Genomic DNA, 22,244 nt, shown 5'->3' with positions numbered 1-22,244 from the left:
TTTTGCAGGCAATCAACAACAACAACAATAACAATAAATGACATTGATATAGAGCCTTTCACGTCGGAAAGACGTCCCAAGGCGTTGGACATTTAAGGGGTAAAAAAATCGTATCAAATCACTCATAATATGTTTCAAATCATGTTAAAATCACATTCAATCGTATTCAAATCACTGCCGAAAGATTTTAATACGGTGTTTTTAGCAGAATAGCAATACATTTATAGTGTTGTGAGAACATTCATTGTCTCAGCCTCATTAGCACTGGAAACATCAGGAACAGGCGCTGGGTTTAAATTTTTCCACAAAATAAAAAGGTTGGTACAATACAAAAAAGCGAAGTTAACTCCTGCTAATCCAAAAAATAGAATATATTAGTTACTTGGCAACCAGTTGAAATCGGAGTTTCTGCAGTTGATTCAGTTTCATCCCAAATTCAAATCTCAACAAGGACGACTTAACCTGTGATGAGGTGTGCAATCTTTTCTCAAGAGTTTTAAGCGAATGGATTTCACATTGCATATCCCAGACTTATTAATATGCCCATTTGGAGCTTTGTAATGAACTGCAAATTTAAGGCACAAGCCTAAGGAAGTTCTGAGGATACAATGAGTCAGGTTGTTAGTAACACTAATCCTTGCAGTGGATATGATAAAACATCTTGCATCGTCAAGATGTCTCAGATGTGCTTCACAGGATTTACTATAAGATGGTGTGACTGTACATTTTCTATGGGTGAATGCAGCAATCAAAGCAATGGCCCATAAAATAGCCATGAAGTGATTGACTGACTTTATATGGGGAATTATTGGCCAGAAAACCAGGAGAAACTCTCTTCTCTTTTTGAGCTGTACCAGGGGATCTTCAACGTCCACCTGAACAGGCAAACGGGACCTCGGTTTTAACATCTCATCCAATCGATGATTAAATCATATGGAGCGCTTTGAGACGTGTTGACGACCTGACAAGGCACGATATCAACTGCAAGAATTATTACCATTATATTATTATGTAGGAAACGCGTAGAACTAACATGTGAGTAGCTTGAGCGCACGACACTGGAATCCTTAGATTGTTTTATATATTTTACAGTATTTCCTTTCTGAGGACTCATAAGCGACTCTGCAGTTGGCTGGGCCTGTTCAGTGCTTGATATATTTGACATATGAAGTGTTTAGAATATGTTTTTTCTTGTCGTCTGTTCCAGCTGCTTCATATAAAACTACACCCGGCAGGTTCCATTTGCAAGATTTATTTGGGCAATGATACATATGCAGTCGGCAGAGTTGTCTTTGTTTCCCTAGCGCAGCCCAGCACTGCACTGCTCCCAGCGACCAACACTGAGCTGGGCTGGCTGTTGTGGGGAGAGCAGGAGCCCCCTAGGGGTTCTGGACCAGTGGTGGTCAACCCATGGCCCGAGGGCTAGAAGTGGCCCGCCGGCCGATCAAAAAGTGTCCCCACTCCTCCTTCCCACCCCCACCACCCCCNTCCCTCCACCTGAACATTCGCACTAGTCTTGGTCAATCTGTGTTAAATCAATGTTTTATTTCCGGTCGCTGCTCGCTGAGTGCCAGTGTTAACGGTGGGGCCATAAATCAAGGAGTATTTCAATCAAGAACATCTATTTGGTTGGCCAACCCAAAAAGTTGGCCACCACTGGTCTGAGACTAATAACCAAAGAATGGCCTCTTGCACTGGGTGTCCGAGGGTTCCCGAGGGTGGAGCTACAAGCCAACGTGAGTCAGCGTGTTCCAGAGGAGAGAGGAGAAAATTGGAGTCGAGGGAGAGCGACACTGAGGGAAGGCTCCTTATTGCATAGTGACGGTGTTTCTTTAATTGTATAAATGATTCCCTGGTTTGCACACACTTGACTGCAAGTGAATTTCATTTATTGTGAAGAACATGGTATTTCATGTTTACAATAATAGAGAATTGTAGGGCCACTTAAAGAGCTGGTGGTGTGATAGTTCCAGTGACTACTCCAGCGCAGAGACAAACAATTAACAGACTTGCATCCTCAATGGTTAAGTGGAAGCAATAAATCTCCTTTATGTGTTTATGCCCTATCCAAGTAAATAGGGGGGAACATTTTGCCTTTTAAAAAATGATCCACTTAACAGGGGTTATTATTACAAGCAATCATTATGAAATCATGAGCATTGTCAAGTATAATACAGAACTTGAAGACGCAAAAGTATTTATTCGATAAACCACAAGGTATATAATAATAATAATAATAATCCTTGCGTTTGATAGAGTGCCATATCACGTCGTTGAGAGGTATCAAAGCGTTTCACAGAATATACTGTAAAGTGAATTGACTGTATATGTTGTGGGCGATGCACTGAATAAAATTGCTTCGGAGGGAGAGGTAAATTTTCTCCTGAGAGAATGGTGTGTGTAATCTAGACAAGAAGCTCTACCCATTAGCCTGTGTAAGACACAGTATCAATCACACTGGCATGAAAGCTCGAGGTTCATTCATCTAAAGGTCGTTCCCTTTAGCCTCGGTGCCAGGACAGGATGCCCTGTGCAGACTCTCCTTCCCCTCAGCTTGTTCCCTGCAGACTCTTCCTCAAACCTCAGCAGCTTACCTTCACTGGTAACCTTTACCTGCTGTCTTTCAAATCGATCAACTTTGACCTATATCAGCACAAGTCATTACTGATGGAACAATGTGTGGTCCTACAGAGAGAACATGAAGACCTCAGTGCTCACTGCCTACATAGCACACGTACACACACGCATGAGCTTAGTCACACATTGCCTTGATGCACTGCTGTCCAGATGCTGTAACTGCAACAAACTTTGCTGTGTCTGATATCTCTTGTATACATTGGAACCCCAGTGTAAAGTGGTTTGATATAATGTGGGTTTGCCTATATTGCAATGGGAGTGTAGACCCTTTGTGACCAATCGGAAATAATAATAGAAAATAATAATCCTTGCGTTTGGTTCAGCACCTTTCACATCAGGAGGTCGTTTCACAAGCGCTTCGCAGAATTTACTGGTAAAATATAGAGAATGTGTTTCTGTAGGTGAATGCGACAGCCAATTTGCCAAAAATAGTCACAAGCTGAATAACTGATCTTATCTGGAGGATTGTTGGCCACGACATCAGGAGAAACTCTCCGCTTTTGAAAACGTGGCATGGAATCTTTAATGTTCCTGAACAGGCAGGCGGGACCTTTAATGTCTTATTTATTCATATTTCACCCACAAAATACACAGTCACTGCACTTTACAGTATATCCTGCAAAGAGCTATGAGACATCTCGCTGTATCAAATGCAAGGATTATTATATATTATTATATTGTCCAAAAGGCAGCACCCACGCCCCGGCATTAGATTGGAGTGTCAACCATAACTTTGAGTTTAAAGGTTCCTATGTGGGGCTTGAACCCACAAAGGTCTGCCACAGAGGTGAGATTGCTACCAACTGAGGCAGGCTAAAGGGTCCTCAGGCTGCCGCTTTAATTGTTAATCCTAATGTGGCGTCCTCTGAGCAGACCATTCGGTCAAAATCCATGTCGAAAAGTTCACCCATAAAACACACACAGTCATTCCACTTTATACCAAATCCCGTGAAGAGCTTTGAGACATCCTCCCGACATGAAAGGCGCAATATCCTCACATGTAAGGATTATGATTATTATAATATTATTATAATAAACTGGACTGAGTGCCCCTGACAGAGCGACCTGCTTCTCTGTAATTGTTTTATTGTATGACTCATTTGCCTCAATTGCTTCTCAGAGGAAACGTGCACTTTGTCAGTGTGAGATTAAGTTATTACAACTTTCACACTTATTATTTCTTGTCACCTGAGAGGCTAAAAGTGAGAAAAGGCAAGAATCCATCAAATCAAATCATCAACTAATAATAGCAATGCTCACATTTCTTATCGAGTCTCTAACGCCATGTCTCAACGGGTTTTACAGGTCAAGTGTAGGGATTGTTTTTTTTGTAGCCAATTATGGCAGCCAATTTGCTGCCGAACACAGCCAAAATCTGAATGGCAAATTATTGCAGAGAATTGTTAGCCAGGACATTCAAAAAGAGAAGAGAAACTCCTTCCTCTTTTTTGACTCGTGTCAATGTGGCCTTTGGTATCCACTTGGAACAGGTACAAGGAAGAAGAGTTTGGGGGTGTTGAGACGTGCTATTTAGTGAAGGTTCGGAGGCTTGAAGAGAGGATGCGACATTAAGGGGTTTGGGGAGAGAGTTTGTGAGAGCAGGGGCTTGAAGGCTGAAGATGGAATGCAGGTGCACCATAAGTGGAGCCGCTTCAGTGCCTCCTGTGGCCTCGGCATCATCTCCTTTAATGCAGTCTCGCACCTAACAGCCACCCGCTGGGCTGTAAGGTTACAGCAGAGTCCCACCACCCACTACGCTCAGCGGAAACCTTGCGCTGAAGGTGCCGCTGTTTAGACAGTGAGGCAGGCGTGGCGTGTAACACAACTTCATTCCTCATTACTGTAAACAGCGGGTAAGACACAGACAGACACACACACGCGCAGACACGCAGACAGACGTGACTCTCTGCTGCTGTACGGCGCTGTGATTTTTACACTCACCAGTTGTTTAGCGTTGCAAGCCGGGGAGAGAACTCGCATTTCCTTTTAATTAACAGCACAGGTTCAATCAATGGCCTGTCAGCACATTAAGCGCAGCTCCTGCTGAGAGTTCGGCAGGTTATAACAGATCCATTTGCCCGAGAAGCTCTCTCGCTCTCCCACTTCTGGAGCCACAGCAGGTGCAGTGGTTCAGGCCGTGCTCAGTTAGGAGTACATTAGCAAAGTGTTTGTGGTCTTTATTGATGTCCTATTCACAATTCACATGGACGTGCAGAGCTAGTGCGTGCTCTTTGCCTGGTGCCTGCTCAGTGACTGGAAAAGTTCAGGACAAGCAGCCTGTTTATGGCTCTCAGAGGGGAGGGGAAGCTCACCCACTAGAACTACTGAGTGTCACGCCTGGAGCTCAACAACAACAACAACAAGTTACACTTGCACAGGACCTGGAGCTCGGGTCGTTTACACTTTCCAAAGGCAACGACCGGGATTACATCAGACCAGATGATAATAATAATAATAATAATAATCGTTGCATTTGATATAGCGCCTTATCACGTCTTTGATAACGTCTCAAAGCGCCTCATGGAATGTACTGTAAAGTGGAGTGATATGTGCTATGTGGGCGAAACGTGGCAGCCAATTGCGCACAGCAGCGTTCCCACAAACAGTGGTGGATTTGTCAGCCTGGCTCAGTTGGATGCTCTCTCTCACCCCTTGAGCCAGAAGGTTCTGAGACCCACATTGGGACTTGCAAATCACAGTCCAGGCTGACACTCCAATGCCGTGCACCCCCAGGAGGTCCCGTTCTTGGGATGAGATGTTAAACCGAGGTCCTTTTCGTGTTCATCATAGAATCATAGAATTGTACAGCACAAAAAGAGGCCATTCGGCCCATCGAGTTTGTGCCGGCTCTTTGAATAGAGCAATGTAATATCAATCCCACTCCCCAGCCCTTTCCCCATAACCTGCAAACCCGTCCTCCTCAAATACCCATCCACCGCGTTTTTAAAAGTAGTTATCGAATCGGCCTCAACCACACTTTCAGGCAATGCGTTCCAGATTCGAACAACTCTTTGTGTGGAAAAAGTGTCTTCTAACCTCCCCTCGGCTTCTTTCAGAGACTCTTTTAAATCTGTGACCTCGAGTCACCGACACACCCACCAGTGGAAACAGTTTTTCCCTCTCTAACCTATCAAATCCCCTCATGATTTTGAAGATCTCTATTAGGTCCTCGTAATCTCCTCTGCTCCAATGAGAATAATCCCAGCCTCTCTACCCTTTCCTCATCATCAAGGTCCCTCATTCCCAGTACCATTCTTGTAAATCTCCTCTGCACCCTTTCCAATGCCTTAACATCCTTCCTATAGTGTGGTGCCCAGAACTGGGGCAGTGTTCTAACTGAGGTCTAACCAGTGTTTATATAGGTTAATCATAACCTCCTGACTCTTGTACTCTATGCCCCTATTTATAAAGCCTTGTATCCCATATGGCCTTTTTACAGCTTTATCTCCCTGTCCTGCCACCTTCAAGGATTCAGTTACCTGCCCCCCAGGTCTCCCTGTTCTTTACTGCCCCTTAAGATTGTATTACCAGCCTATATTGCCCCTCATTTTTTCTACCAAAGTGCATTACCTCACATTTCTCCACATTGAAACGCCTCTGCCATGTATCGCCCATTTTACCATTCTGTCTATGTCTTCCTGCAGTTGGCTCCTATCCTTCTCACTGTTTACTACCCTACCTAACTTTGTGTCGTCTGCAAACTTGGAAATGGTACTGGTTATACCCAAGTCCAGATCATTTATGTATATTAAGAAGAGCAGTGGTCCTAATACCGATCCCTGGGGGACGCCACTGTACACTTCCCTCCAGTCAGAAAAGCAGCCGTTCACCACAACTCTGCTTTCTGTCTCCCAGCCAGTTCTGGATCCATGCTGCCACTGTCCCTTTTATACCATGGGCTTATGTCAATGTCAATGCTGATGATAGGGAAAGGAATTTCTCCCAGTATCCTGGTCAACAATCCCCCAGATAAAATCAGTCATTCACATCATAGCTGTTTGTATGACACTGTCTGCACAATTATACAGACACGTTACAGTGAATGCTGTGAAGTGTTTTGAGATGTCCTGTCGTATAGTGAAAGGCGGTATATTAAATGAAAGGATTATTATTATTATTATATGTAGCTGTTTCCTGTCCTCCAGATGTGCGTTCATCTCGGCTCTTGTCCAGTGAAACCATGTGTCAACATCTGCTAGCACCAGCAGGAGGGGAGAAAGAAACTGAATGGGGAGGAAATGTAGCACATTTTCTTGAGATCTGAGGCTTGGATTCTCTTTGTTTCTTCGCTTCCACCAGCCGATTCCTCTGAGCAACATTTTGCAGCAGCTCTCAGGAGCCTGACTGTTCCGAGGCTGTTATTGTGCCAGAGCCTCGGTGTTCTGAGATCCGTAAACCCGGCACCGGTTCCCTGCTCGAAAGTGCCACCTCATGTTCGAACGTTGTATTGTACCTCTTCTCTCCATCTTGTCTTGAAAAGCTGGGCGGGCAGCTCGGACTCCAGCAAAGCCCCTGAGGTTCTGCTCAAGTGGATGTTCTCCGCATGTAAATGAGATCCATTAGAGGGTTTGCAGGAAGGGTTCGTATGAAAGGTGTGAGGAGGAAATGTAGCAAACCTGCTTACGGCCACCCCCCCACCCCCCCCGCCTCATCGGAGTCAGGCTTTGCCACTGTTAAGCGCTCTGAGATTCGACCCTGCGTGGAGGGGGATATATAAGTGCAAGTTGTTGTTGTTGGGGCCCACACAGCCGATTTGGGCGTTAAGGTGTCCACAGAGCCCACTCTTAAGAGCCCGTTCCAGGGGTTTATCAAAGCTCACTGTGGGAAGATGCAATACAGCCCATTGGGTGGGTGGGGTGGGTGGGTTTGATGGATGGGTGAGTGGCTGGGAGGGAGGGAGAGGGGTTACCACAGCCATTCTGCCATTCCTATCATCAGCAGACATCCACACACCTGCACCTTTCAACAAGAGGACAATGGGTGTCCATCACATGTAGTACATAGGTAGTTTGGGAAACATGTGCACACGATCGCCAGGAAGGTGGAAGGTGAACGAGATGGACCTAGGTCTGTTTTTTCGTCTTGGATTCCTTATGTTCTTATGATTAGGAGGGGGAACCTTGATCTTGCTCCCTTGTCCAGAGCTGAACCTTTGTATTTTACATTGTACTGACCTCACTGCTGAACATGGGCAAATCCCGATTGCTCGTTGCTGAAATGGCCACACACTGCATTTCTTTGACAGATGTTAGTCATTTTTTCCAATTAACTCTTAAGAGGAAAAAAAAAGTTGATGTCAAAAAAAACTTATTGAACAATTTGACTTTGAAATCACCCCCAAGGCAACCTGGAGACGGGAGCTTAGAACCTCACATCAGAACAGTGTTTGGGAGTGAGGAGCATTGACGTCAGGCGTATTAGTGTCAGGTTCGGTCCACACCTGCTATGTCATCTCAGAGAAAGTGTTTTAGGGGATTTAGTCTGACTGGTGCCTTATGTATTCCTGACACTGTCCGTCTCGTGAGCCTCCCGAACCAGTGCGTGACACCGCATAGTTACTGTTTGATGTGCTAGACAAGGAAACAAATCAGTCTACGCAGCACCTAATCCACTATCCGCCACATACAGATAGAGGGTGGGTGGGTGGGGGAGAAGGGTTCGGTGACTTTAATCGCGTAAGTCTCGGTCCGGTGAAGTTGGCAACAGATTAATCGCAATTTTGAGGAGAGACGTGGATGAGGTTTCCTTTAATGATTAATAATAAGCTTTGCATTTGATATAGTGCCTTATTACGTCTTCGGGATGTCTCAAAGAGCTTCACAGAATATACTGTAAAGTGAATTGACTGTGTATTTTGTGGGCAAAACGCAGCAGCCAATTGCGCACAGCAGTGTCCCACAAACAGTCGTGGATTGAAGTGACCAATTTATTATTGTTTATTTTTCTTGAGGGATTGTTATCAGGCGTGTGTGTGGAGTAAGGAAACTTGCCCAAGGTTTGGCCCTGCCGGGAATCAAAACCAGGTCTCTCGCTTGCTTGGCGAGTGCTCTGACCACTGAGCTACAGGTCTCCACGCTCGAAGTGAACTTTACAGTAAAGTCGTGGGAAGTGCTTTGAGACACTCACCCACCACTTGACATAAAAGGTGCTATAATTATTATTAATAATAATAATAATGGCCAGATCCCGAAGTCCAGGGATGACTTGTCCCCAAGCATTTTTGTTGGTCAGTGCCTTGGGACAGCTTTCTGACTTGAAAGGGGCTCTCTAAATTTGATTATGATAGCAGGAGCCCTGAATGATCAGCCAAACTGAGAGCCAGTTTCATTACCAGGAGACTATTTCACAATAAAACATAAGAATAATTTGGTCACTTCAATCCGCGACTGTTTGTGGGACGCTGCTGGGCGCAATTGGCTACCGCGTTTCGCCCACAAAATATTCAGTGAATTAACTTTACAGTATAATCTGCGAAGCGCTTTGAGACGTCTTGAAGACTTGATAAGGCCCTGTATAAAATGCAAGGGTTATTATTATTATGCATGTAATTTATTGTTGCTAGTAGTAGTATGAGGTGCAGGGTGGCAAGAGCCTAGGTTTGGGGGACCCCAGTCTGTGCACTGGGGTGAACTTCTGTTTAACCAGTAAAAAATTTATAGCTTGTCATTGAGAGCTCTGCTTGACAAGCTTCCCACTGCTTGTCTAGCTAGGTCCATGCTACCTGTTAGGGCTTTGGCTTGCAGGGTTAACAGGAGCTGAGTGGATAGAATCCTTGACCCAGGAGAATATCCTACTTGTCCCCAGGCTTTGGTCAGTGGGGCTGTGATATCAGCCACTGAGGGTTGTGCTGGAACCTCTGAGATTCTCTAGGAGAGTGAGTGACGAGCAGGAAGAGAGGAGTATTAAATATTGGGTGGATCGGAAGGAAGGGGATTGTCCAGGGCTCAATGGATCTCTGGACCTTTTCATAGAATCATAGAATATTACAGCACAGAAGGAGGCCATGTGGAGTCCTGTAGCTCAGTGGTTAGAGCACTCGCTTTGCAAACGAGAGACCTGAGTTCAATCCCCGGCAGGTCAGGGCGAAACCTTGGGCAAGTTTCCTTACTCCACACAGAGCCTAATAATAATCCCTCCAAAACCAAAAACAATAATAAATTGGTCATTTTCAACCCACGACTGTTTGTGGGACATTGCTGTGCGCAATTGGCTGCCGCGTTCGCCCACAAATATAGTCAATTCACTTTACAGTGTGTTCTGTGAAGCGCTTTGGGATGTCCTCCCGACGTGAAAAGCGCTATATCAAATGCAAGGATTATTATTATTATTCGGGCCATCGTGCCTCTTTCGGTAGAGCTACCCAATCAGTCCCACTCACCCGCTCTTTCTCCATATCCTTGAAAATGTTTCATCTCTTTCCTCTCTGTGTATCACAAAGAAAAGGCCCAGCTCCCATCACGGCTTCCATACGATAGCCAGCAACGAATCTCGACCCATCGGCGTTCCTGTGCTCTGAACCCAGCTGTGACGAGGGGAGGGTGGGTGTATGTGGAGCGATAGCAATGAGGAGCAGAATGGGTGCAAAGTATAAATAACTACTTGGAATCATCCCGTTGCCTGCAGACACAAAATATTTCAGACTCTTAATTTAATGCTGCCAGCGGTAATCGGGCAGTAAATCATGCTTAGTGCTACAACTCTCCAGGCTGGAAGCTCTTGAATATTTTATACAGACTGTCTGTCTACAGCTCCTGGATGCTAAGGAAACATGCAATCACCTGGCCTACTAAACCAGCAGGTTATTTTGGGAGAGGGAAAGGCCAGGGGTGAGGGCTTGATTGGTTCCCATCCAGCAACGTAAATGGGTTTTATTAAGAGTCTTAGTAATCCTTGCATTTGATACAGCGCTTTTTCACGTCGTCGAGATGCCCCAAAGTGCTTCACGGGATTTTACTGTAAAGTGTAGTAACTGTGTGTTTGCAAGCGAACACAGCAGCCAGACTCCCACAAACATGAAGTGAATGACCAATGTTTACCTGGGGCTGGTGGAGGACGGGGAGGGAAGGTTGTTGGTCGGAGGCCGTGCGATCTTTAACAGCCGTTGGTTTCATCTGAACGACGGCAACTCCTAACAATGCAGTGCTTCTCCAACACTGACCTGGAGTGTCAGCCTAGACCTGTGGCTTCGAGACGTTCCCTCCCAAACAGTTGCACGAGTCTAAGTCAGCCCGTGTTCAATCGGCTGTGTTTTCAGTTTTTGCTTGATTGAATATTTCCTGATTTATGGCTTGAATCAAGAAATATTCAATCAAGAAAATGTACTTTGTTTCAGTTGTTCAGTTCAACTGTTAGTGTTGGGATCATCCCTAATGCTCGTGGGATATAAACACCGGCATGGACTAACTGGGCTGAATGGCCTGTTTCAATATCCTTTTATTGAATGTACCTTTGTATCGGGACAGTTTGAGACCATGTGTCGATGTCAATGTTAATGGGGAAAAAATGGACAATTACAGGATTAGTTTTGAAATAAGCGTTTGCAGAGGGAACAACACTGGTTTAAAACAGACAGTGACACAAGTCGATGTTAGTGGCATAATCTGCACTGTTTGCTCTTTACTGGAGCTGCCAGTCAAGTGTAATGTACTGATGTCGGCTGTGATAACAGCAATCATATCATAGAATCGTACAGCACAAAAAGAGGCCATTCAGCCCATCGAGTTTGTGCCGGCTCTTTGAAAAGATTCAGTCCCGCTCTGTTCTTTCTCTAGGTGGGTCCAGGTTGCCTGCCCGAGACTTTCCATCGACTGGGGAACAGCTTTCAGCAAACCGCTGCTCACTCCATACGAGGTAGGCCACTCGCTTCAAATCCCATGTAATGTAATGCCTGTTACATAGAACGAATGATATGGCATGGAAACAAACCATTCGGCCCAACTAGACTGTGCTGGTGTTTGTACTCTACGCAAGCTCCCACCGCTCATATTCCCCTCTCCTGTATCCTTCTATTCCCTCATGTGCACTGTTTCAAGCGCTCTGGGACGCTAACCTGCATGAGGGGCACTATATAAATGCAAGTTGTTGCTATTGCTGTTGTTCTCTTTCCTATGTCCTTCATTCACTCTGCCAGTTTTGCTCTTCCTTCATCCATCCGTCTAACCACTGGTGACTAAGCTTTTAACCGCAACTACTGTGAGAGTTTATTATTAACTCTATTAATCCTTGCCTTGTGTTATTGCTGCTGTATAAGTGCAACTAGTGCTGGAACGCTCTTCGAAAATCTCTCTGGGTCACATCCTCTCTCCCTGCCATCAAAACACTCCTAAAATAGAGACTTCTTTGACCTTGGTCACCATCACTACTCCTTCCTCCCTCCTCCCTGCCTGGTGTGTTGTACCCAACAGAGCAACCGACCATCCATCAGAGGGAGAATCGATCATTAACTAATCTGGGAAAAGTAACACAATTGTAATTTGCAGCAAACAGCTGATAATGAAGATTTAGCCGTGCGCACGTGTAGAAGAAACAAAATCAAAAGATTAATTGTATCAATTATTCAGAATAAGAATTTCTGTGAGCGAGTGGAGCCGGGAGTCTAGCTTCATTAGTTATATCTACTGGTTGTCCTACATAAGAATAAAGGTCACAAAGGGAGTCCAGATGGGAGGACCATTAATCCTGTGGATTGACACCCAACACCTCAATGCACCTTGCGGTCTCCTGGACAAGGGTCAACCATTCTCCAACAGGCGCTGAGTTATGTCAGCAGCGTGCGGCAAAATAAGTCAAATAAGACCTTGCGTTTTTCTCGTGGCTTATCATCTAAACATCTAAAAGTCTCAGAGCCCTTTACAGTAATTACCGTCAAACAGCAGTAGCATTCTTATAGGCTTGAGGAGACTTTGTTTCTCTTAACAATTGTGATGGAATCCCATCCTCTTTGAAGATAATAAGAATAATCCTTGCAGTTGATATCACCCCTTATCACATCTTCAAGACGTCTCAAAGCTCTTCACGGAATAAAGTAAATATAACGCAAAGTGAATTGACTGTATAATTTGTGGGCAAAACTCCTCAGAACTGGTTGGGACATAAGACTGTGAGGATTGTAGCTTTCGGCCTCCCCTATATTGAAGGCAGAAGCCACTAGTGCTGAGAAGTGTCGAATTAATGACACAGTATGTCCCACAAATAGCCAGGAGGTGAATGTCCACTTGTTCTGATGGGTTGTTGGCCAGGATACCAGGAGAAACTGCCCTTCTCTTTTTGATTAGTGCCCCAGGATCTTTATATCCACTTAAGGCTCTGTCCTTGAATGGTTCAGATTGTACCTCTCACACCTCCTCCACTTCATCTCCACAAACGGTTTCTCCTCTAGGCCCTGCACCGTCTCGTGCGGCGTTCCTCAGGGCTGTGTCCTTGGTCCCCTCCTCTTCAACATCTATATGCTCTCTCTTGGTGACATCATCTGCAGACATGGGGTCAAGATCAACATGTATGTGGATGACACCCAACTGTACCTCTCTGCCTCCACCCTTGATTCTAGGACCACTGCTGTCCTGACAGAATGTCTGTCAGACATCAAGTCCTGGATGAGAGCTAACTTTCTTTAGTTGAACGTCAACAAGACCGAGGCTCTCCTGATTGGCTCCCGTCAGTGCCTCCTCACCTCTGGCGCTGATAGCATCACCATCCATGGTTGCACACTCCACCTTACTAAGCCAGTCCGGAGCCTTGGGGTCTTGTTTGACCCTCAACTATCCTTCCTACCCCACATCTGTGCCATGATCCACTCTGCCTTCCCCCAACTCTGAAACATCGGCCGGCTCCGACACTGTCTCATACCGCAGGCCGCCGAAACCTCATACACGCTATCATTACATCGAGGCTCAACTATGCAAACTCCCTGCTTGTCGGTCTCCCCAACTCCTCCCTCCACAGGCTGTAGATCATCCAGAACTCTGCAGCCCATGTCCTCTCCTGCACTCGGCTCCGTGACCCTATCACCCCCATCCTTGCCCAACTCCAATGCCTTCCTATCTCACACAGAGGATACAGTTCAAGGTCCTGGTCCTCACCTTCAAAGCCCTCTATGGCCTTGCTCCCCCATACCTCTGCAACCCCCTAACTGCGACCCATCCTGCTCACTACCTCCGCTCAGTGGGCTCTGGCCTGCTTCACGTCCCCCGCCTCGCTCGCCCCACTATTGGCAGGTGGGCCATCTGCCACTCTGCCCCCACCCTTTGGAACTCCATCCCACAGTCCCTCCGCCTCACCCCCTCCCTCGCGTCCTTCAAGACCCATCTCAAGACCCTCCTCTTCGACCGTGCTTTCGATATCCCTGCTTCCCCCCCTGCCCTCCACGCTCCCCGATTCCCCAGCTCGGGTCCAAAGCTCTGTCCAGCGCCTTGGGACGTCCTCCTGACGTGAAAGGCTCTGTACAAATGTAATTTTGTTGTTGTTGTTGTTCCCGGCTGCAATAATTATTATTATTATTTATGTTTAGGCATCTGTAGCTCTCAAGGAGGTTGAGTGGCAGCAGCAGTACCCAATGGACTTTTACTCCAACCAGTCGCTCGGACCATGGACTGTCAACCATGTCACCCACCAACCAGTGAGAAGTGCAAGGAAAGCCCGGGTGAGTTGAAGGATTGAAATTCGTGATGTTTCATTTGTATGTTTGAATTCTATGTTGTATTGGTACGTAAGCACAGCAGTCTCTTCGGTTTGAATTTTTCCACAAGATTTTATGTAACGCCAATAATAATAATAACAATAATAATTCTTGCATTTGATGTAGCGCCTTATCACGTCTTCGAGACGTCTCAACGCGCTTCACAGAATACACTGCCATGTGAAGCGATTCAATATTTTGTGGCCGAAATGTTAGCAGTAATGTACGTTTAAACAGCCTCAAAGTCTTTGCACAGTTGACTGGGAGCCCGAGCTGAGGGTGAAGGAGCTGAGGAGGGTGGGGAGGAGGGGAAAGGTGACCGAAAGAGCAGTTGAAAAAAGAGAGCTTAAGTTGCGGAGAGGGTGGGAGGGGAGGATAGGTGTGCAAATGGGTAATTGGCCTTTGGACAACTGGTGATGAGCTCGGAACCAGTTTGTATGCACCTGCATCTGTGGCCGACTGTAGAGCAACAATCAGTTGCAGCAACAATAGGGGGGAGTGACTGAAAGGCACCAGATAATTGCAAATTTGTTGCTCCTTTCACCTTTACCGTCATAAGCCGAGCGAGCTGAGGCCTATAGAAACCCTGTGTCTTATCACGTCTTCTAGACGTCTCAAAGCGCTTCACAGAATATGATGCATATCAAATTAACTGTCCTGCAGTGTATTGGTTAGGGTACTCGCTCGCAAGTGAGGGGACCCAGGTTCACTAACACTTCACCATAAAGCTTTGTGAAGCGTTTCGAGATGTCTCGAAGATGTATTGAGGCTCGATATCAAATGCAAGGATTATTATTTATTATAGTCACAAGCGAACTGAATGTAACATCAACCTAAATTCCCTGATGACGCAGTCTCCATCCACTGGAGCCAAAACCAGGGGGATGTGTAGCAGGATCTCGCGAGGCACCCATTAAAGGCATCACATTATCCTTTGCTGGTGTGAACATCATTAATCATTGTTACTGTAACGACGCTGAAGATTAATGAGCAAAGCCCAAAGAACAAAATCAACATTTAACAATCTGATATTTTATTTTAAGTCTTAATGTGATTTAAATTCACAACATGAAACTCAAAACACTTTTGAACTGTGCTGCACCGCGCGCACACGCGCGCACACATGCATGTTCCCGGTTTCCTGGTAGCATTTCGTTAACAGAACACTGCATCAGCTTATTAGCTCTTGAAATAATCAGCACGCTTTAAAATAGAAAAGGATCTGAGAGGACAAACGCGATCGACTAGTTTCTGTTTACTTCCCCCTCCCCCCAGCTTCTCTTCTTTCATCCGAGAGCCTTGTGCCAGGGTCTCCGTGGGAAATGAAACACATCCCTACCCTTTGCCCCCACCTAGAAGCACCTCGTCGAAGAAATGTAGCTTCAAATCCCCTTCACTTTGCCCCCCATTAAATGCGCATTAGCCCCAAGCTCACCGGTGCACCCTGACAGCAAAGGCATATTTTCACTCCAGCTGCTTGTCTGGCCTCTGTGTCAGCCAATTCGAGAGAGACCCGGAGAGCTGTTTGGCAAATTAATTCAATTGAGCAGAATGTGAGAAATGATGGGATTTATTTATTACTTTTTAAATGTGGGGTTTTCAAAAGAAACACATTTTAAAAGTAAGTAGGAACCCGGTTGTAAATCGATTGGCGGATCGCTTTCTGGAGGTCATAATCCCTCTCCCTCACCCAAAAAAAAAGAATATTACTAATATTTTGGTTGCGACATCCACGATGTTTGTGGGACGCTGCTGTGCGCAATTAACTCCTGCTTTTCACTCACAAAATATAAAGTCAATTCACTTGACAGTATATTCTGTGAAGCGTTTTGAGACGTCTCAACAAGGTGATAAGGCGCTGTATCAAATGCAAGGATTATTATTATTATTTTCTAGTCCTATCTATACTTAGTTTCCTGTTTGATGGGACAGATTATAAGAATGTAGGAAGTATGGAACAAGTAGAAACCATTGAGCCCAGATATTGCACATTTCACGTTTGGGAGAATGCCTCAAAGCACTTCACAGCATTTATTGTAACAAGTCCTGACTATATTTTTCAGGCAAACCCAGCAGCCAATTTTCGCACAGCAATTTCCCACCAACAGCCATGAAGTCAGTGACTAATTTTATCCAGTGGGTTGTTGGCCAGGACACCAAGAAAAACTCTTCTCTTTTTGAATGCTGCCACGGGATAGTTCTTTAAGGTCCACCTGAATAGGCAGATGGAAACTCAGTTTATTGTCTCGTCTGAAGGACAATTCGGCCCATCCGACAATGCAGCACTCCCCCAGCACTGCATTGGAAAGTCAGCTTAGACTATGTGAGTTCAAGGTCCCACGGTGGGGCTTGAACCCACAACCCCTAACTCAGAAGCGCCTACCATCTGGCCAAGCTGACACCTTTATGCGCTTAGCCATCATGCAAGTGGTTGTCCCCTACTATCCAACTTATAACGAAGAGCAGATGGTGCTCACCGGCTTTACTCCCAATGTCATGCCCCCACGGTTGGAGCGGGGGATCTGTGTCAGAGATACCTGGCATCAGGTGTGGAGGTGGGACAGGTGAGGGATAGCTCCTGACACAGGCACGCCGGTGGAATTCCTGGCACCCATAACAGCCTCAGTGTGAGTCTGGATCCGGCAGCTGCTCTTGTTTGTGTAGCTTCCAGCGTTTAATCGGTTCAGTACTAAAACATACAGAAATAATATGGTAGTGATGATCCCGAAGACAAGCTTAGTTATTTCTGTAACTTCTCATCTGCACATGAGCACTTTCCAGCAGTGAGAGCAATCAAGATCGGGGACTGGCCTGATGGATCTCTCCTGCCTAGCTCAGGGACACTGAGGACAGTGATTGAGTGCAAGACACTCTGTGCAGTTCACAGATCCACTGAACAATCGGGGGAATAATGACACTCCTTGCATTTGATGCAGCACCTTTCACGTTGGGAGGAGGGTCTCTAAGTGCTTCAGAGGATATACTGTACCTGTAATGACTGTGTATTTTGTATCAAAATAATATTTATAATAATAATCATTGCATGTGATATAATACCCTCATCACATTGAATCATCGCAAAGCGCTTCACGGTAATTACTGTTCAGTTTAGTGACCATGTGTTTTGTAAGGAAACGTGGAGTCCTGTAGCTTAGTGGTTAGAGCACTTGTCTCGCAAGCGAGAGGAACCAGGTTCGATTCCCGGGTGGGACGAAACCTTGGGCAAGTTTCTTTACTCCACACACCTCTGTTTACCTAGCAGGAAGTAGGAACCCGGTCGTTAGTCAATTGTCGGATCACTTTTCCACGGATAATAAACCTTCCAAAAAAATATATATTGATAATTTGGTCACTCAATCCACGACTGTTTGTGGGACGCTGCTGTGCGCAGTTAGCTGCTGTGTTTCACCCACAAAACACACTTTACAATATATTCTGCGAAGGGCTTTGAGACATCTCGAAAGCATGATAAGGCGCTATAATAAATGCAAGGATTATTATTATTATAGGAAGTGAGGCAGCCAGCTTGTGCACAGCAGTGTCCCACCAGCAGCCACGAGGTGAATGACCAATCTATCTGGAGCTATGGCTGGTCAGATTTACCCACGGTTGGAGATACACTTATAGGAATATGCAGGTGAGGCTCGGACTAGCAAAGCCTTTGTGTGGTAGTAGCTGACCATCGTTAATTCAGTACATTGTACATAATGTTAATTTACTGTAATGAGGTCTCGATTTTTTTTAGCACCAACTGATAGATGAATTGTGGTCCAGCAACTTTTGAACTGTTTCCAAACACGGGGATCAATAAAGCCTTTGTTGAAATGTTTCACTTCACACTCGTGATTAGACGGAATTGAATGTCTCTTAACTGCAGCTCTTAGATTTTACAACATATGATGTAAAGAGCACGATTCAGAGCAATCAATACACTTCAGCTGTTGAGGAGCCAGCATTTAGGCTGCCTATGACTCAGGGCAGGGTGTATCGTAACACAAGGAAATACTTAGCAACATGCTTGATCAAGAGGAGGGCGGGAGGAACGAGAATGAGAGAGGGAGGAGTGGACTCTGTAGTAGCATAGGAACAGGAGGAGGCCATTCAGCCTCTCAAGCCTGTTCCACCATTCTATTAAGGTCATGGCTGATCTGTACCTCAACTCCAATTACCCATCTTTTGATCCCCTGACCTGACAAAGATCTACCCATCTCAGTCTTGAAAATGTGAATGGATCCAGCAGCTTCCACAGCATTTCTGGGGAGAGAGAGTTCCAGATTTCCACTATCCTTTGTGTGAAAAATGCTTCCAACCTTTGTGCCTGCTGGTCATTGGGGAGGACAGATTTGCAGGGCTATGTGGAGAGAGTGGGGGAGTGGGATTCTATAGCTCTTTTAAAGAGCTGGCACGGACGCGATGGGCCGACTGGCCTCCCTCTGTGCTGTATAATTCTATGACTCGATGATTTATCGGTAGTTCCTAACTGATCTGAAGGAAGTGTCACTTAACAAAGAGAGCCTCAATTTACTGCGCAAAATATTGTGTCTGCTCCACTGGAGAATTTGACATTTCAAGAAAAGTTGATATGACTTTGACTTTTGTAAACACCTGGTCTTTATTCCACATCACGGTGAAGAATCGGATGTCTCCAAAATTTCCCCTAATCTTCATCTGTAGTTCAGTTTGCCTCAATCAACACCAAAATGTGGAAAATTCTTAAATTCGGCATTAATTTGGAAACTGGTTCTTAAAAAAAAGGAAAATAGCCTTCAGGCTGAGACTAGGTAGATCCCGGTGTCCTGACCAACAATCTCCCAAATAAAATCCATCATTCACTTGATAGCTGTCTGTGGGGACATTGCTGTGTGCAAATTGGCTGCCAGGTCCTACAAAATACACAGTCACTACGCTTCCCAGTAAATCCTGCAAAGCGCTTTGAGACCTCCCGATGTGAAAGGCACTGGATCAGTGTAAGGATAATTCATATTATTTATTTGTTATCCAATTATTTGTTTTTGGTTTCAATCACCCCTCGTTACTGAGGCGGTGCTCACGTTCAGATGTAATACTAATAATCCTTACATTTGGTTTCATGCCTTTCAAGAAAGGTGGACGTCCCAAAGTGATTCACAGGATACTGCACTGTAAGGTGCAGTAACTGTGTTTTGTGGGCGAAACACAGCAGCTAATTAATGTCTCAGAAACCGCAATGAAGTGAATGACCAATTTTATTTTGGGAATTGTTGGCCAGGACACCTGAATAAACTCACTTCTCTTTTCGAATCGTGTCATGGATTTTTCCATGTCCACCTGTACAGGAGACAGGACCTTGGTTTAACATTTCATTGGAAATACAATACACCTCAACCACACCAGGCTCCCCAAGCCCCAGAGGATAAGAGTTCAAAGTCCTGGTCCTCGCCTTCAAGGCCTTCCACGGCCTTGCCCCTCTCTACCTCTGCAACCTGCTGACCCTATATCAACCTGTCCGCTCCCTCCGCTCAACAGGCTGTGGCCTGCTCCACGTCCCCGCCTGGCCCGTCCCGCCCCACCATCAGCGGTTGGGCCTTCAGCCTCTGCCCCCACCCTCTGGAACTCCAATCCACATTCCCTTTGCCTCGCTCCCACTCCCTTGCCTCCTTCAAGGTACATCTCGAAACCCTCCTCTTTGACCGAGCCTTCGGCCACACTCCCTGCCCTCCACCCTCCCCGATCCCGGCCCCCAGCTCGAGTCCAAATCCCTGACTATCCAGCGCCTTGGGACGTCCTCCCAACATGAATGTAATTTGTACTAGAGTAGATGAGCTCTAAGTCCCAATGTCAGGCCTCAGCCCACAAACTCTGACTCAGAGGTGAAAGTGCTACCAAAATGAATCAGTTCAGGCTGACACACAGAAGGTTCAATTTTTTTCAATTGCCTCGATGATCAGGAGAGTGAATATCATGCAGATATCTCCTACCCTGTAGGGGGGTGGTGGGGGGTGCGTTGGGGGCTGACAGATTTGTGAGTCGTCCTGACCTCTCTTTCCCCCTCAGCCCCCACATCTCTCTCTCACTGGCAAGAGCAGAGATGCAAGTCTGTGTGGACAGGTCGATAGTTTTCATTGAAAACAATCACATTAAACAATAGGTTACTGATGGTGTCTGAGCACATTCTCACCAGATTGGCGTCAAGCCTCGAGTGGGCAGCAATTCAAAGACAAGCCCAAGTCCTTCACTGTAATAACACCGACCGCACTTGCCATCAGCAGAGGCAGAGAGAATGAAAACACAATCTGCAGGGAGATATAAATGCCTTTGGTCAGTGTTCAGTAATTAGAGGGCACGGGTTTCAAATCACTACCAACAGAAAAAGGGAAGGGAATTGTTTAGATTAGTCCTGGAACCACCAAACTAAAATCGCTGTTTGAAGCAGAATCAATAACAGCTTTTAAAAGGGGAATCCATAGAAATTTCTGCAGCACAGACCAAGGCCTTGCTGGGATCAGGGAGGGTGTAGGGCAGGAAGGATGGGAGTAGGAGGATGGCCGAAGGCGAGGTCGAAGAGGAAGGTCCTGTAGCTCAGTGGTTAGAGCACTCGCTTTGCAAGTGAGAGACCTGAGTTCAATTCCAGGCAGAGGGCGAAACCTTGGGCAAGTTTCCTTACTCCACACAGAGCCTAATAATAATCCCTCCAATACCAAAAACAATAATAAATTGGTCATTTTCAATCTACGACTGTTTGTGGGACATTGCTGTGCGCAATTGGCTGCCGCGTTCGCCCACAAATATACAGTCAATTCATTTTACAGTGTGTTCTGTGAAGCGCTTTGGGACGTCCTCCTGACGTGAAAAGCGCTATATCAAATGCAAGGATTATTATTATTATTATTATAAGGTCTTGAGACATGCCTTGAAGGAGGCAAGGGAGGGATAGAGCGAAGGGTCTGTGGGACGGAGTTCCAGAGTGTGGGGGCAGAGAGGCTGAAAACATCAAACATCCCATTTCAGGTCCTGCAAGAATCTTCTTCTGTTTTCTATTTGGCTCCACAACAAGCCAGTGGATCATAGAGTAACCTGATTGGGGGGGGTGGGGAGGGAGGAGGAGAAGAGGAACAGCAGGTACCATGGATTCCCACCGCCTTCCCCCCCACACCCCCAATGTGTGAGGGTTCACGTTGCAGATTATCAATGTAGATTTACAAACGATCAAAGCACAAGGTTCCAGTGGATTTCTATGGCATGAGGAGAGCCAGAGCACCATACATAGTGCCTCCTCTCTCTCTCTCTCTCTGTCCCTCCTTTCTCTCTCCCATCTCCTTCTTTCTCTCCCATTTTTTTCTCTCTCTCTCTCTCTCCCTATCTCCTTCTTTCTCTCCCATCTTTCTCTCTTTCTCCTCTATCTCCGTCTTTCTCTTCCATCTTTTTCTCTCTCTCCTCTGTCTCCTTCTTTCTCTCCCATCTTTCTCTCTTTCTCCTCGATCTCCTTCTTTCTCTCCCATCTTTCTCTCTCTCTCCTCTATCTCCTTCTTTCTCTTCCATCTTTCGCTCTGTTTCCTCTATCTCCTTCTTTCTCTCCCACCTCTCTCTCTCCTCTATCTCCTTCTTTCTCTCCCATCTTTCTCGCTCCAAACTCCTGTCTTATTACCCTTTCTTTCCTCTTCTTCTCTCTACTCTCTCTCTCTTTTCTTTCCCTCTCCTCTCTCTCTCTCACTCCACCACCTCTCTCTCCCTCTCTCTCCCCCCGCCTTTCGCTCTCTCCCTCCCCCAATTCTCTCCCTCTCACCCACTTCTCTCTCTCTCTGTCTCTCTCTCTCTTTCTCCTTGCTTCTCACTTCTTCCCTTTCCCAATCAGATCACCAGTTCCCTCACCATTTCGGTGCCCTCACTGAATGTTCCTGTAAAATGCCTGAGGCTCGCTCGGTGCTTGCGGGAACGCAAAGAGGGGAAAATGCAG

The 22,244-nt window shown here is 46.0% G+C and overlaps 1 protein-coding gene across 3 annotated transcripts in view; it reads left to right on the top strand.

Annotated features, from left to right (window-relative positions):
- Nucleotides 1–22,244, top strand: part of dph1 (diphthamide biosynthesis 1) — a 277,432-nt gene that overhangs the window by 253,128 nt on the left and 2,060 nt on the right. For all 3 annotated transcript variants that reach the window (XM_007906191.2, XM_042338384.1, XM_042338385.1), the window contains 2 exons: nucleotides 11,409–11,487; nucleotides 14,144–14,275. In XM_007906191.2, coding sequence (XP_007904382.2) covers nucleotides 11,409–11,487; nucleotides 14,144–14,275 — 211 coding nt within the window. The remainder of the gene's footprint in view (nucleotides 1–11,408; nucleotides 11,488–14,143; nucleotides 14,276–22,244) is intronic.

The sequence above is a fragment of the Callorhinchus milii genome, unplaced genomic scaffold, assembly GCF_018977255.1.
Source record: "Callorhinchus milii isolate IMCB2004 unplaced genomic scaffold, IMCB_Cmil_1.0 Scaffold10, whole genome shotgun sequence".
In the NCBI taxonomy this organism is placed as follows: domain Eukaryota; kingdom Metazoa; phylum Chordata; class Chondrichthyes; order Chimaeriformes; family Callorhinchidae; genus Callorhinchus; species Callorhinchus milii.
This window is presented reverse-complemented; position numbering and strand designations above follow the sequence as displayed.